The sequence below is a fragment of the Dendrobates tinctorius genome, unplaced genomic scaffold (assembly GCF_039654945.1).
Source record: "Dendrobates tinctorius isolate UK_male_01 unplaced genomic scaffold, ASM3965494v1 ptg000030l, whole genome shotgun sequence".
Lineage (NCBI taxonomy): Eukaryota > Metazoa > Chordata > Amphibia > Anura > Dendrobatidae > Dendrobates > Dendrobates tinctorius.
The window spans coordinates 39,362,209-39,376,669 of record NW_027361698.1 but is presented as its reverse complement, the minus strand read 5'-3'; the positions used below and the strand labels follow the sequence as shown (position 1 = coordinate 39,376,669).

The 14,461-nt window shown below is 42.8% G+C and overlaps 1 protein-coding gene and 1 long non-coding RNA gene across 2 annotated transcripts in view; one reads left to right on the top strand and one right to left on the bottom strand.

The window, feature by feature from the left end:
- FAT4 (FAT atypical cadherin 4) overlaps positions 1 to 6,918 on the bottom strand; it is a 337,078-nt gene extending 330,160 nt beyond the window's left edge. The window contains exon 1 of the mRNA XM_073572044.1: positions 1,455 to 6,918. Coding sequence (XP_073428145.1) covers positions 1,455 to 6,593 — 5,139 coding nt within the window. The 5' untranslated portion in view covers positions 6,594 to 6,918. The remainder of the gene's footprint in view (positions 1 to 1,454) is intronic.
- Positions 6,919 to 7,240: 322 nt separating this feature from the next.
- Positions 7,241 to 14,006, top strand: LOC141086211 (uncharacterized). Its single transcript, XR_012231542.1, has 3 exons — positions 7,241 to 7,337; positions 11,528 to 11,584; positions 13,868 to 14,006. It is a non-coding gene; the product is annotated as an uncharacterized lncRNA (long non-coding RNA).
- Positions 14,007 to 14,461: the final 455 nt, after the last annotated feature.

The following is a 14,461-nucleotide window of genomic DNA, read 5'->3' as shown; positions in this document are numbered from 1 at the left end:
TGAGCATGTCAGCGACAGAACTTGAGCACTTTGAAAATGTTTTCATTAAGTAGAGAGAACCTAATCTTGTGTTTAGATTATGGCCACACAACTTTCCAGAGGTTTAGTCAGTGCTTAGAGTAGTAGCATGCAATCTCTCTGCAAGACAGAAATTGACCCCACTAGGCCGAAGACATCCGTGATTCTTCACGCACGCAAAACAATGGTCCGAGTTTCATCAGTGTTTGGGCCGTGCGTCACTATTTCCATCAGTGATTTTCACATTTGGACAAATAAATAAGGTAAACTACAACGCTTCTCCTATAGATTAAACACGGACAGGACACAGACTATACACTGATGCCATTTGTGAGCCGTCCCATGGACATGTATAGCTAAGGGATCCCTGAAAACCATGGATAGAATGCATGTCACTCATGAATGTCTGAACGAGGCCCTACTCATTAATTAAGTGAGGTCCTTTAGCACATGTAGAACAATTTCCATCTGCCTAAATCTGGACACATAAAATGTACACAAGACATTGGGCTGTTCTGCCAATGGAGCCAGTTTGCAAGATATAGGGGGCCCAGGAGTACCTGTCACTGCCGGCCCAATGTCCTCATTTGAAGACACAACACGTAAGAAGACAACTGATATAAATATGGATAGAAAAAGAAACATTTTAGGCTGTAGGTTGAACTCGATAGACCTTAAACTATGAAAATAAAAAAAAGTGGGGGACACTTTCTATGATTTTGTATGTGATCCCAAGAACTTCTGGACTCAACAAGTACAGAGAGAAAAATCACCAGGAATGATAGTATCTTGTCCTCATCTGATAACTCTTCCATGCAGCCATTTTTTGGTTATATCTATTTCTGCAAAAAGCTGAGTGCCTTAGTAACAACTCCCACAGAGGTAGTCACCCAGCTTCCTTGTGCTCCTGAAAGGCCAATATGCCTGGTAACTGTGTGATACTTTTGGCACTAGTATGGTATAAATGGGCATATCTGACAGAATTCCTGGTACCAACCAAAACAGACACCATAATGGTGGATCTCTTAGATACCCAACTTTCCTACAAACACATAACAGCCAAGAAACCATGTAGACAATTACAATTCATTCTTATCAGGATGGTTACATGCTACATATCAGGTTATACACTATAATATCCATCTGAAATAAGACTAGGTGAACTAAACTATTATGTACAAAGGAACAGCACGGGGTTCAGCATTAGTTGTCATTCCCCTGAGCTGTCCAGTATCCATCAATCTTTCCTTAATCTACAAGTTCCATCATAAAATCCAAGCTCCTACCGCACTCTTGGGCATGCTCTGGGGTAAGCACTAACAGTCCATAAACCCAATGCTTCCTGAGCAGTAGAGACAAGTTTCTAAAACACGCAAGAAGCATAAAGTTGCACAATACTCATATACAATACAGAAAAGTGAAACAGAAAATCTTACCTCGGCTTTTTGAGTCTTGGGAAAACTGCTTACTTTCTCAATAGCAAAGACATCCAGCAGGTATAGCTTTGCTCCACGCTCCCTGTCCAAAACGGCTGCAGTCTGGATGACACCTGTATTGCGCCCAATGGTGAATACACGTCCAACAGTCTTTCCTTCACATTTTACCGAAACAATGAAGTATTCCACTAAAGTCTCTGAGCCCCGAGCACTTGATGCATCAAGAGATATAACATTTGTACCAACTGGCTCCCCTTCTTTTAAAATTGTTATATATTTCGGCTGGGAAAAGACTGGTCCATCGGTCCCTTGAAGAATAATGGTCAACTCAGTTGTAGTTCTCTTTCTTTCAAGGCCTAAATCAGTGGCAGCCACAATAAGGTTGTAAATGAGATGTGATGGCACCATTGCAGAGGCCACCCTCAAGTCCCCACTGTAACGATCCACAATGAAAGTTTCGGTGTCTCCATTAACAATTTCATATTCTATCTCCCCATTGGGGCCCTCGTCTGGGTCAAAAGCTGCTACTGTTGTTAAGACAGAGCCAATAACCAGAGTAGGATCTGCAGCAAAGGCATTCTGTGACACAAATGTAGGAACATTGTCATTAAGATCATTTACTAATATAGTTACATTTTTCAAGGCATATTTTCGGGATTCTACAGGTACGGCCTGGTCGCTGGCTCTAACAGTGAGTTCGAAAAGATTGGAGAACTCTCGATCAATTTCTGCATTAGTGAAAATGATTCCCCGCAACTCATCAATTACAAAGTGACTGCCCCTTGGTTTTTGATGGATGATCGCATAGTTCAGTTGTCCATTAATGTCTGCATCGGGATCTGAGGCAGTCACAGTCAAAATGGATGTACCAATAGGGACGTTCTCTGTCACCGACTTGAAAATGTCTCCATCTGGGAAGCTGGGTGAGTTGTCATTGAAATCTCTGACTTGTATGACAACTGACATGGTGGAGGAACGGGGAGGCCTACCATTATCTTTCGCTGTAATGTTCAATTTGTATAATGACTGGGTTTCAAAATCCAGCTTCTTAGCCAAGAAGATGCTTCCAGTGTTGGGACTAATACTAAAAGTCCCATGGTTATTAGTCCCTGTAATACTATAGTGAATGTCAGCATTGTCCCCAGTGTCTGAATCTGTAGCTGCAACTGAAGACACCAGTTCCCCAACTCTCATATTTTCTAAAACATCTACAAATAGAGCCGACCTGGGAAAAGAAGGAGTGTTATCATTTTCATCAAGTACATCAATACTTAAGGTGCATGTGGAGGTTAGTGGAAACTTTCCAGAATCCACACCTTGTATCATAAGAGAATAGGCAGCTGTGGCTTCGTGGTCCAACTTTCCTATCAGGGACACCTGTCCTGTGCTACTGTCAACTGAAAAGTGATTTTCCTCATTGCCTTTAATTATAGAATAGCTTATCAATCCATTATTTCCCTCATCGACATCAGAAGAAGAGACACGTAACACTGGGGTCATGTTTGCTGCAGATTCGGATATACTAGCTTGATAGAGATCTTTAGAGAACTTAGGAGCATTATCATTGATATCTTTTATGTAAACCTGGACTGTAGCTTGGTCCTTCAGTGGTTTTGGTAAACCCAAATCAGTTGAGACCACTTTAAGAGTAAATGTGGCTGCTCCCCTTTGTCTCATAAGAGTCTCACGGTCAAACTGATAGGTGCTGGTTATGTCCCCTGTAATTGTGTTCAGTTGAAAGTCAGGTTGCATAGTTTCGAATGCATACATGATGTCCCCATTAGAACCAAAGTCCCTATCTACAGCATAGACTTTACCCACAAACGACCCTCCTGTCTGTTCTTCCTCAAAGTAGAAGACATAGTTTGTGCTGTTAAATAATGGCCTATTATCATTAACATCCTCAAGGATGATGGTGACATTTACTGTAGCTCTCAGGGGCTCTACGGCTCTGTCGGAAGCAGTAATAAGCAAAAGGTAAATATCTTTAACTTCTCTGTCAAGCTCACTCTTTACATACAACTGTCCATCAGGAAATATACCAAATGCATCCCCCACATTCCCAGCTGCAATATGATATGTAATCTCTCCATTTGTCCCAGAATCTTTATCAGAGGCATGTACTTTAAAAAATCTTGAATTAACCGGTTGAGACTCTAACAAAGTAACTTCATATGAAATCTGGTCAAAAACTGGAGGGTTATCATTGACATCGTGTACGGAGACAGTCAATATGAAGCTAGTCGAGAGCAAAGGAACACCCATGTCTGAGGCCAAAATCTCTATTTGGTATGACCCAGCGGTGACATCTAGGACTCCAGTGATGCTCACAGCTCCACCAGCTTCATCCACTTGGAACAAGCCTAGTGGGTTCTGTTTTAAGCTGTAAGCAATCCTGCCATTTACACCTTCATCTGGATCAACGGCCTTAGCATGAAAAATAATATGACCTGCTTTCCAATTTTCTACCACATTTACACTTTCTACTGCATGCAGAAAATGGGGAGCATTGTCATTTAAGTCTTTCACTGTTATATTAACTATTGCTTCACCAGTTACTGCTCCACCAGTAGCCACAACCTTAAGATGATAAGAGCCCTGTTCTTCTCTATCAACCACCCCCGCAGTCATGATGAGGCCACTGTTTTTATCGATAGTAAATATGCCTTTTTGGTCCCCCGTCGTTATAAGGTAAGTGATATTAGTATTAAGATCCATAGTGGTTGCTATGACAGTCCCAATATTATATCCTGAAGGCACATTTTCAAACATAACAAAAGTATACGTGTCCTGTGTAAAGGCTGGTGGGTTGTCTTGGGTATCTAACACCGTGATAGTAACAATAGCATGGTTATGGGATTGTAGGCCTCCTCCATCAATGGCAACAATTTTTAGCTGGTAAGCCATTTTTTCTTCCCTGTCTAATGCAGCTTTTGTAGTAATGGCTCCCGTATTAGCATTTATCTGGAATTTGGAAGTGTCCCCTGCTTGGATGGAATATTTAACTGTACCATTTGCACCCATGTCCGGATCAGCTGCTGTCACAAAAACAACAAAACTTGCCGGTGGTTCATTCTCTTGAATATTGGCAAAGTATTGCACAGGATAAAAAACAGGACTATTGTCATTTACATCCAACAGAGTAACAGTGATTTTAGCGGAGGAAGAAATTGCTGGAGTTCCAAGATCAGTAGCCAGCATGGCTAAAGTGCAATTTTCTTGATGCTCTCTGTCCAGTTCTGCTCGTGTACTGAGTAGTCCAGATAAAGGGTCCAAACGAAAAAATGCTTGACATGGGCTTGGGTTATCAGAGTCAAGGTAGAAACGGATAGTGCCATTGCTCCCTAGATCACCATCCGTGGCCTTTAGTGTAATCAGCTCAGTACCTATAAGGGAATTCTCTGGTATGGAGACCCACTGCTGGTTATCCCCTTGAAGGCTAGTAAAAGTGGGCCTTTGATCATTTACATCCAAGAGATTGACAAGTAGGGTAGCATAACTTGTTTTCGGTTGAGGGCCTTGATCTCGCGCACTGATATTAAGAAGCAACTGTGGAGCTGTTTCACGGTCTAAAGCAGATATACTGGTCACCAGTCCACTGTTCTCACTAATGGAGAACCATCCAAGCTTATTTCCAGATACAATTGAATATCGTAGGTTGGCATTAAGACCAGTATCCCCATCTGTAGCAGATACTCCACAGATGTAAGATCCAGGTGGTAAGTCCTCATTGATTTCAACTTTACTTTGTGGCTCCTGGAAGACTGGAGGATGATCGTTGATATCATTCACATAGATGACAAGGCTAGCCACAGATGATCTTGGCCTGGGATGACCCTGATCTGACACACTAACAGTCAAGTTGTAGGAAGGGATGCGCTCTCTATCCAGTGCACTAGCCACTTTGATGAGGCTTAGGTTGGGAACCTTTAGCGTCTGTACCTCAAAGTGGCGCTGCTCATTTCCTCCTAGTATAGCCACTGTGACGTTTCCATTAGCAGCAGGTGAGTCTGAGTCAGTGACGGTAAGTAGAGCCACCACTGTGCCAACCTGGGCATTCTCATCCACTGAGGCATAACGAGAGCTGGCAGGAAAATAGCGGAACTTTACAACAGGATCATTATCATTAACATCAATCAAGGAAACAATAGCTTCTGCACGACCAGTTAGTGGTGGGGTGCCAAGGTCTTTGGCCTCAATGCTTAGGGTATATTGTTGTTGGCTTTCATAGTCCAATGGCTCCCTAATGGTAACCAGTCCACTTTCTGGGTCAATCTGAAAAGGGGTTCCCTCTGCCAGTTGGTATACAATTGCAGCATTGTCCCCTTCATCCCTATCAGTGGCCTCTAATTTAAGAACACTTGAACCCACAGGGGCATCTTCCTCAACTCTAGCTCGGTACTGTGAGCTGCTAAACATGGGTGGGTTGTCATTGATGTCCTGAACTGTCACATTCACTTGTAAGTGGCCTACTTTTTTGGGCGTACCTTTATCTTCCACTTCTACCACGAGATAATAACACGAAACAGTCTCTCTGTCTAATGGACCTTGTGACATTAAATGGAGAAATGCACCATCACCACTTGGGTTAACTGTAATTCCCAATTTGAAGCGCCCATCCTGATTGCCGGACACAATCCGGTAAGAGCGATGATCCACACCATTGGTACCGGCATCAGAATCCGTTGCGGTGTCCAGTATAACCTGCCTTCCTCCTTGGGTGTCCTCTTTAAAAGACACCACAATGGATGGATCAGGAAACACAGGCGAATTGTCATTGATATCCAGTACAGTAATCCGAACTTCGGTTGGATACGTCGGTTGACTAGACAGAACCACCAAATTGATAACATCACTGGCAAGACTCTCCCGATCTATGGTGGAGGTGCTGTATATGGAGCCAGACGAGGAGTTAATGCTAAACAGTGCATGGGATTCACTAAGTCTGTAGGTAAAGCCTGGTTTAGTGCTGATTGTGCCCACATAAGTCCCTGGTGGCTGCTCCTCCAAAACTTGAAAGATCTGCCGAGGTTGGGAGCTGCTCAATGCTCCAGGCACAGATATTAACAGAAAAGCCAGGAAGAAAGGCATGAGTGCCAGATCTTGGGGGTCCGCAGTCCTGGGGCTCATGATGCACATGCAAGTCCATGCAGAATATCACAAAGGTGCGAAAAGCATCCACTTACTGTGAGAGGAATGCAGTGGGTGATAGCACTTTCTCCTGGACAGCACTGGATGTGCACAGGCATGAGATGATGAGCTCAGTAGTCCATCCAGGAGCTCAGGGCAGTCACACATCCCACAGGGAACATCTCAAATGTGGAGTGAGCCACTGAGGAGCAGCCTGGTCCATCCAGCCCCATCCACATAGGACAGATGCCCACTGTATGGCCCCCGGGGCGGCCTGGAGAGCATCCTCAGTGCAGGAGGGGGCTTATGGCACAGCACGGGGGGCTCCGTGCAGCACAACTGTCTCCTGGAACAAGAAAACTTTCTTCTCTCATTGATCCCCGTTCACTTCAGCTGCAGCCTGCCCTCCCCTCACTCCGCCCAGCCACACGCTTCCAGACCCTCCTCCAGAGCCCACCATTGGGCAGCACGTGAAGAGCTGCTGCTGCCCCCTTCTCTCCTCTCACTGCGCCCCCCAATGAAATTTCAGAAGTCACCTTGTAAATAAAGCGAGATCCTGCAACGAAGCATCCCACTCACAGGCTCCTGCCCGTGCACCGCCGCTCACTGCGCGCAACAGTGGAGGAACAGTGGCATCTACCGACCAGAGCGTGCAACTGCACCGTGGTTATGCGAGAAACAATCCAGATACCGAGGACATCTAGCGGCGGTTATGGAGAACTGCAATATGAAAGTCCCCTGTACTACACAAAGGTCTGACCCATCTCAACTTCCTTTGGAATTTACTAATCAGATTCTTTTCTGTCAAAGCTAGAATAGCATTTTGAAAATACAATAAGTAAACTAATATTCAATTTATGTCTTCAATCCGATCAAACTTAGAGTGGGAACTGTGCTAGAAAAAAAAACAAGACTGGAAACTGTCATTAATGCTCATTCAGACATCAGAGATTTTTCAGATGTGCAAAAAAAAAAAAGTCCAATAAAAATGTGTTAATTAATTACACAGCTTCCCCTACTTCCCTCCTTTCTCCTCCCCTTCTTCCAAGAGCCGTAGCTTTTTTCTACCAATATAGCCATATGGGGGCTTGTTTTTTTTTTTGCAGAAAGAATTGTAGTTTTGAATGACTCCTTTGATTTTACCTCATAGTGTACTGGATAATGGGAAATAATATTCCAAGTGCGGTGAAATAAAAAATAAGGGCAATTCTACAATAGTTTTTGTCTGTTTTTTATTTATCATGTTCACTATATGGAAAAACTGACTTTATAATAAGATTCTCCGGGTCAGTACGAGTACACAGATACCAAACATGTAGAGGTTCTTTTTTATTTAAGTGGTAAAAAAAAATCGGACATTTTTAGGAAAAAAAAGTTTTTCCGTTCGTCCCCATTTTATGAGACCTGTAGCTTTTCCATTTGTCGGGATCTTCGGCTGGGGAGGGCTTATTTTTTGTGCCCTAAAATGACATTTTTTTTCATGTCATGCCATTTATCGATTTTTACTCTTTATATTTTGATAGATCGAACACATCTGAATGCAGCAAAACCAAATATACGTATATTTTTAAACTTTTTTCAATTGTTTTATTTTTAATGTGGCAAAAGGGAGTGATTTAAACTTGCGTTTTTTTTTATTTTTTTTTTACTTGTTACTGTGTTTAATAGTTCCCATAGGAGACTTGAAGATTCGATCATCCGATCGCCTGTGCTATACATAACAGGGCTTCAGCATGGCTATGTGTAGCAAAAATCACAATCTCCTATGAACTCCAGCCACAGGCCGGCATTCCCAGGAGCATTGGGACGACAGGAGCAGTGGTCTTCTGTAGACCCTTGGCTGTCATGACAATCCATTGGTGCCCGCAATCACATGACGAGGGCGCTGATGAGTGGCTCTTGTGACTCGCTTCTGGCTGTTTGTCAAGGGGTTAAAGGGTTGCTCGCTGTAAGGATTCCCGGGTACGCATGATCGTGAAAATGTGATTTCTCCACTAGACGTGCGCTGCCTTGCTCAATCCAAGTGAATCAACCGTCACTGTCCACATGATAATGGGTACTGGCAACATAGGGGAGGCGCGGTCAGGTCAGTTATTGTCTTACCTAGGAGAGGTGACAGATAGGAACGGGAGTCAGGAGATTGGCAGATAGGATCAGTAGATGGACTGTTGGAATTTTATAGGAAGAGCTAAGACAGCAGAAGTCAATTCCTTTAGGTGAGAAGACATCCCACCCAACCACCTTTAGTTATTTAATGAGATTTTCATGTAAAGTCAGAGAACGATGCTGCACTCCTGATTAAGAAGGTTTTGGTAGTGAAGAATTCATTGCTACCTCAAGTTTTAAGGCAGCAGTGAATGTGGAGCAACTAGCTTATGGCAGATCCATCCATGATAAGAGGCTTGGGCAATCACGAAGGCTGGGTAGATGTCCGGCAGGGCCGTGGGGGACAATCATGTGTTGTGTGGGAGTTGTGGGATTAGGAGTGCCGTATCCAAAATAACTTTCCCTGTTGGGTAATGTTGGTAATTGAGTGTCACTAATACAAAGTAGCCGAGGCCACTAATTACAAGAAAGACATTTCTGCGTATTTCCTTATGGGGGAGTCACTGGTGGCACTAAGATAAGAGCAACAAGTGAACCCCTTGTAATGTATCTGGCGTTGGCCACTGTGGCTTCTTGTTATCGAGCCAAGGGAGGCACCTTATAATGATCCAGGTGGACCAAGGGGAGAGACCATCCTGTGATGGAGGATGGAGGGCAGTTTTCAGCCCATGGGTGTGTTGTGCATAGAAATTGTACATATATATCTGCCGCGTAAATATTATGGTTTTACCTCAGACTGTGCAATACAAAGGGAATATCCTCAGCATTATATGCTATGCTTCTGATTTGCAGCGTATGGATTATTATTATTTTATATAATGTCATGTGCCGTACTGGTACTGTATTAAGCAGCAAAGAATCCTCATGTAACATCGTCTGCCTTGTCATCGCAGGTGATTGTACCCCTAGTGTTTCCCATTGTATCTTTTACAAGCGTCTTTTATGCCGTTTGTTAATTTTGTTAGATGCTTTTTTAATACCAATTTTCAAGACCTTTAAAGGGAACCTGTCATCAGAAAAATGCTATTAACCAGCATATAAGGGGTTAATCTGCAGGTGAGTAGCGTTACCAACCTGCCCAACACCCACACTTAGCCAAACGCTGCAGGGAAAAAATGTACTTTATTTCCCCGGGCAGCATTCGGATTTCAGTCAGAGTATAGAGAGCGGCGGCTGTTACCACGTCCCCGGTCCTGACTGACACTCACTCTGCATTGGGGCCGGCTGTCAGTCAGGGCCGGGAGCATGCTTCCATCTGCCTCGCTGTATACTCAGAGCGGTGGCTGAACCCGCGCCGGCCCCGTGACTGAAACCATGAGAAAATGAACCCCACAGTTTGTCACCCAGCTTTGTTCTGAGTGTGTGATACCCCACATGTGATCAGAAACCTCTGTTTGCACAAGGGCTTGGGAAGGGAAGGAGCTACATTTGAATTTTGGAACCAAAATTTGGTCTGAAATAGATTGCAGATGCCATATACATAGAATTAAGTATATTTATATGTATGTATATGTAAAAGCATCCCTTCCGGGGTTTTGGCCATTTTGTCCCTGTTTGCGATTCACGATGGAACACATCACCATTTTTGGGTTTCAGTACCCATTTATCCTCATTCCCTTCACTTTTAATGACAGTTGTCTCCTTCCTGTCACGTGTGTTCCAGCTTGGAACGCATTTACTACTTCCTGCAGGTGATCTTTGCACACATGTTCTTTATGTTTTCAAATAATTTTATTGGTTTTTTAGAAATAAACAGGGTAGGGAAAGGAAGGTAGGAAGGGAGGGAAGGGAGTGGGGAATAAACAACCTTGTACAGGTACGGAAAAAAATTTTAAAAACTAGAGAACCCACAAATAGGCATAGAATAACATATATCGAATAACAACATAAAAGGAAAAAAAATTGACAATCCTTATTATGGGGTAACATTCTTGGAAGGAGATACAGCTCCCAGTACTAAAGCGCCCAGGTTTAAACTTCAAAATATAGTGCCTCTTGTTAAGTCTATTTGATATGAAATTTGTTGTTCCAGGTCTTCCATTTTTTTGAGTATTTGTGAATGTGATTGTTGTTAATCGCAAATCTGCGTTCTAAATCGCTGTGTTGGCCTATCTTGTCAAGTATGTCTGAAAACTTGGGAACCTCTGCTTTCTTCCACCTTTGTGCTAACATGGTCTTGGTCACTAAGAGGATGTGTATGATAATGTGTCTTACTGAATCATTAAATTGTTCCATGTCTAAAGAAAGAAGTGCTCTTTCGGGTGTAATTATGAAGTCCTTAGCAATGAGGTTAATGTGCTGTGTGACTTGAAGCCAGAGGTTTTTGATTTTTGAACAACCCCAGAAAATATGGTAGAGGTTCCCTTGGTGTCCACAATCTCTCCAGCACAAGGAAGATAGCTCTGTGTTAAAATGCGATAAGCTCGTCGGGGTATAGTACCATCTATTTAACAATTTGAAATAACTCTCATGAAGACCCATTGATATGTTGGAATTGTAAGTGTTTTTGATGGCATCGTTCCAGTTCTCGAGACGGATATCAGCACCAAAATCGGACTCCCATCTCTTAATGTATATGTTTTTGTGGCTCATTAGGTCTTTGACGACAGATCTATACAAATTACGCAGACTCCAGAGGTTTTCATTTTTAAGGTTGCACAACAGTGAAGATAGCATTTCATAATTCAAAGTCTTCCCTTTTATGAATTTCCAAATTCTGTCTTTCAACATGGTGTAAAAGACTAGCTCAGATGACGGTAAATTATATTTAACCCTGATCTCGCCGAATTTCAGGAACTCCACTCCACTAAAAACATCCCCCACCCTTTTAATTCCAGATTTCCCCCAAACCTCCGGTATCGGGAGATCATCCATCAGTGCCAATGAAGATAAAGGTAACTTTAAGATTTGCCCTGCTTTTTTGATATTTTTAGTCGGCTTAATGAGATCCCTCCAGGCTGAGATTATCGGCCGGAATATAGGATGAGATGAGTTCGCACTGGGCTTTTGCAGAAGGAAGTGAAAGAAAAGCTTTTGAATGGAACCTCTATCACTAGCATCTCTCTCCAAGCCATACCAAGCTGGATGTGTCATGTTTTCAGTAAACCAGTGCCAGCTCTGTTTGATGAGTGAGGCCTGATAATAAGCGTATATGTTGGGCAGTCCTGCGGCCCCATGTTTTTTATTTTTGTACATCAAGTCTGCAGATATTCTTGCTTTTTTACCTTTCCAAATAAATAGTCGGATGAGCTCTTGAGCTTTATCAATGGTTTGGCGCGGAAAGCCAATTGGTAAAGTCCTAAATATGTATAAAATTTTGGGAAGGATAAAAGTTTTGACTGCCAGAATCTTCCCAAAGATGGAAGTCTCTAGCTGAGCCAAAAAGGATAGATTGCCTGTAATAGTCTTTATAATGCTGTCTATATTGGCCCTAACTGTGGCTTGGATTGATCCAGCTATTCTAATCCCTAGATAGACAATCTCTTTCTCCTCCCAAATGAACTGGGTTTGGGCCTTTATTTTGTTAATTTCAGATTGTTTCATGTTTAGAGTTATAAATTTTGATTTGTTTGGGTTTATCTTAAAATAAGATGCTCTAGAGAATTTTTCTAGTTCAACTGAAAGGGCTTTAATGGAGTTTGCAGGATCCAGTAATAATAATAATAATAATAATCTTTATTTTTTATATAGCGCTAACATATTCCGCAGCGCTTTACAGTTTTTGCACATATTTTTCATCACTGTCCCTGATGGGGCTCACAATCTAAATTCCCTATCAGTATGTCTTTGGAGTGTGGGAGGAAACCGGAGTGCCCGGAGGAAACCCACGCAAACACAGGGAGAACATACAAACTCCTTGCAGATGTTGTCCTTGGTGGGATTCGAACCCAGGACTCCAGCGCTGCAAGGCTGCAGCGCTAACCACTGAGCCACCGTGCTCAGTAGCGTGAGGAATAGATCATCTGCGAATAATCCAATTTTAAAATTTCGTGATGGCAGTTCAAAGCCTTTAATATCATTGTTTATTCTTATTTTTTCGGCTAGGGTCTCTATGGCAAGCACAAATAGAAGGGGGGACAGGGGGCACCCCTGTCTCATGCCATTGGTAATGTCGAACGGGTCGGAGAGGAAATTGTTTGCATAAATCCTGGCACTAGGACCCGAGTACAAGGCGAAGACTGTTGATAGAAACTTCTCGTCAAAGCCAAATTTAGCGAGAGTTGCTTTTAAGTAAAGCCAGTATAGCCTATCAAACGCCTTCTCGGCGTCCAGTGCCAGAAAAGCAGTTTGGGTTCTCAGGTTGTTCGCTAAATTTATCAGATTCAACACCCTTCTAGTTCCGTCTGAGGCCTGGCGGCCCTCTGTAAAGCCTATTTGATCATCCGCCAACAGACGTGGAAGGATGTTTTTTAATCGGTTTGCAATGATCTTTGAGTAGATTTTAATATCGCTATTTGTGAGCGATATTGGCCTATAGCTCTGTATCCTCTCGGGGTCCCCCCCCTCCTTTGGAATCATGATAATTGTTGCCTCTAACATCTCCTTTGGGAAGGAACCCCGAGAGGACGCCAGATCAAAGACGGAAGCCAGCTGTGGAGCCAGAACTTTTGAAAAGGATTTATAGTAGTCTCCAGAGAAGCCATCCGGCCCTGGTGATTTTTGGGACTGCAGTTTCTTGATAACGTCAACAATTTCTCTCTCTGTAAAGGGGCTATTGACATAATTCAAGTCCAGCTCATCGACTCTTGGTAGATCTATACTCTGTAGAAAAGAATCTACAAAATTCGAGTTAACCACCGGTGTTTGGGGGTCATCTTTCAGGTTATAGAGATTTTTAAAGAATTCTGCAAACGAGTTGACAATGTCCCTAGGGTGAGTTTTGGGGTTACCCGAGGGAGATACTATCTTATTTATTATCCTTTTAATTCTTTTTCTTTTTAATTTCCTCATCATAAACCTGGTAGGCTTGTTAAGAGACGCATACGATTTGTACCTAGATGCTTTGATGACTGCATCATATTCCTGGTAGATTTCAGATCTCAAACTCTGTCTAAGTCTCAAAATCTCAGCCTGGACGGTCTGGGAAGGAACTTTTAAATTTGTTTGTTTTTTCTCTAGATCATTAATTTGGGCCTGTAGGTTTGTAATATTTTCCCTATTTCTCTTCTTATGTTTAGAAAGAATTTGCATAAGACACCCCCTCAGGACCGTTTTATGGGCGTTCAAGACCGTGAACTGATCTACTTCACCAGGTACGTTTTCCTTGAAGTAGTTTAAGAGAGCGTTTTCTATCTCTTGTTTGTACTCTGGTATATATAGCAAAGCTGAGTTAAGCTTCCAGCGGAATGGTTTGTCAGGGGGAGGACCCACAAGGAAGTCAATGAGAACCGGGGTATGATCCGAGATGGACTTCTGCATGAAGCGAATGTCCTTAATTTTGGACAGAGTGAATATGTTAGTAAGTAGAAGATCTATCCTGGAAGCTGTCTTATGTACATCTGAAAACTTATTGACTCAAGTATAAGTCTAGGGTGGGAATTGCAGAAGATACTGGTAAATTTAATGCTGCACAACATACAGTATGCCCCCAAAATGCTGCACAGTGAATGCTAGCCCAAATAATGCTTAACAACATACAGTATGCCCCCAATATGCTGCACAGTGAATGCTGGCCTAAATAATGCTGCACAACATACAGTATGCCCCCAAAATGATGCACAGTGAATGGTGGCCCAAATAACGCTGCACAACATATGCCCCCATAAATGCTG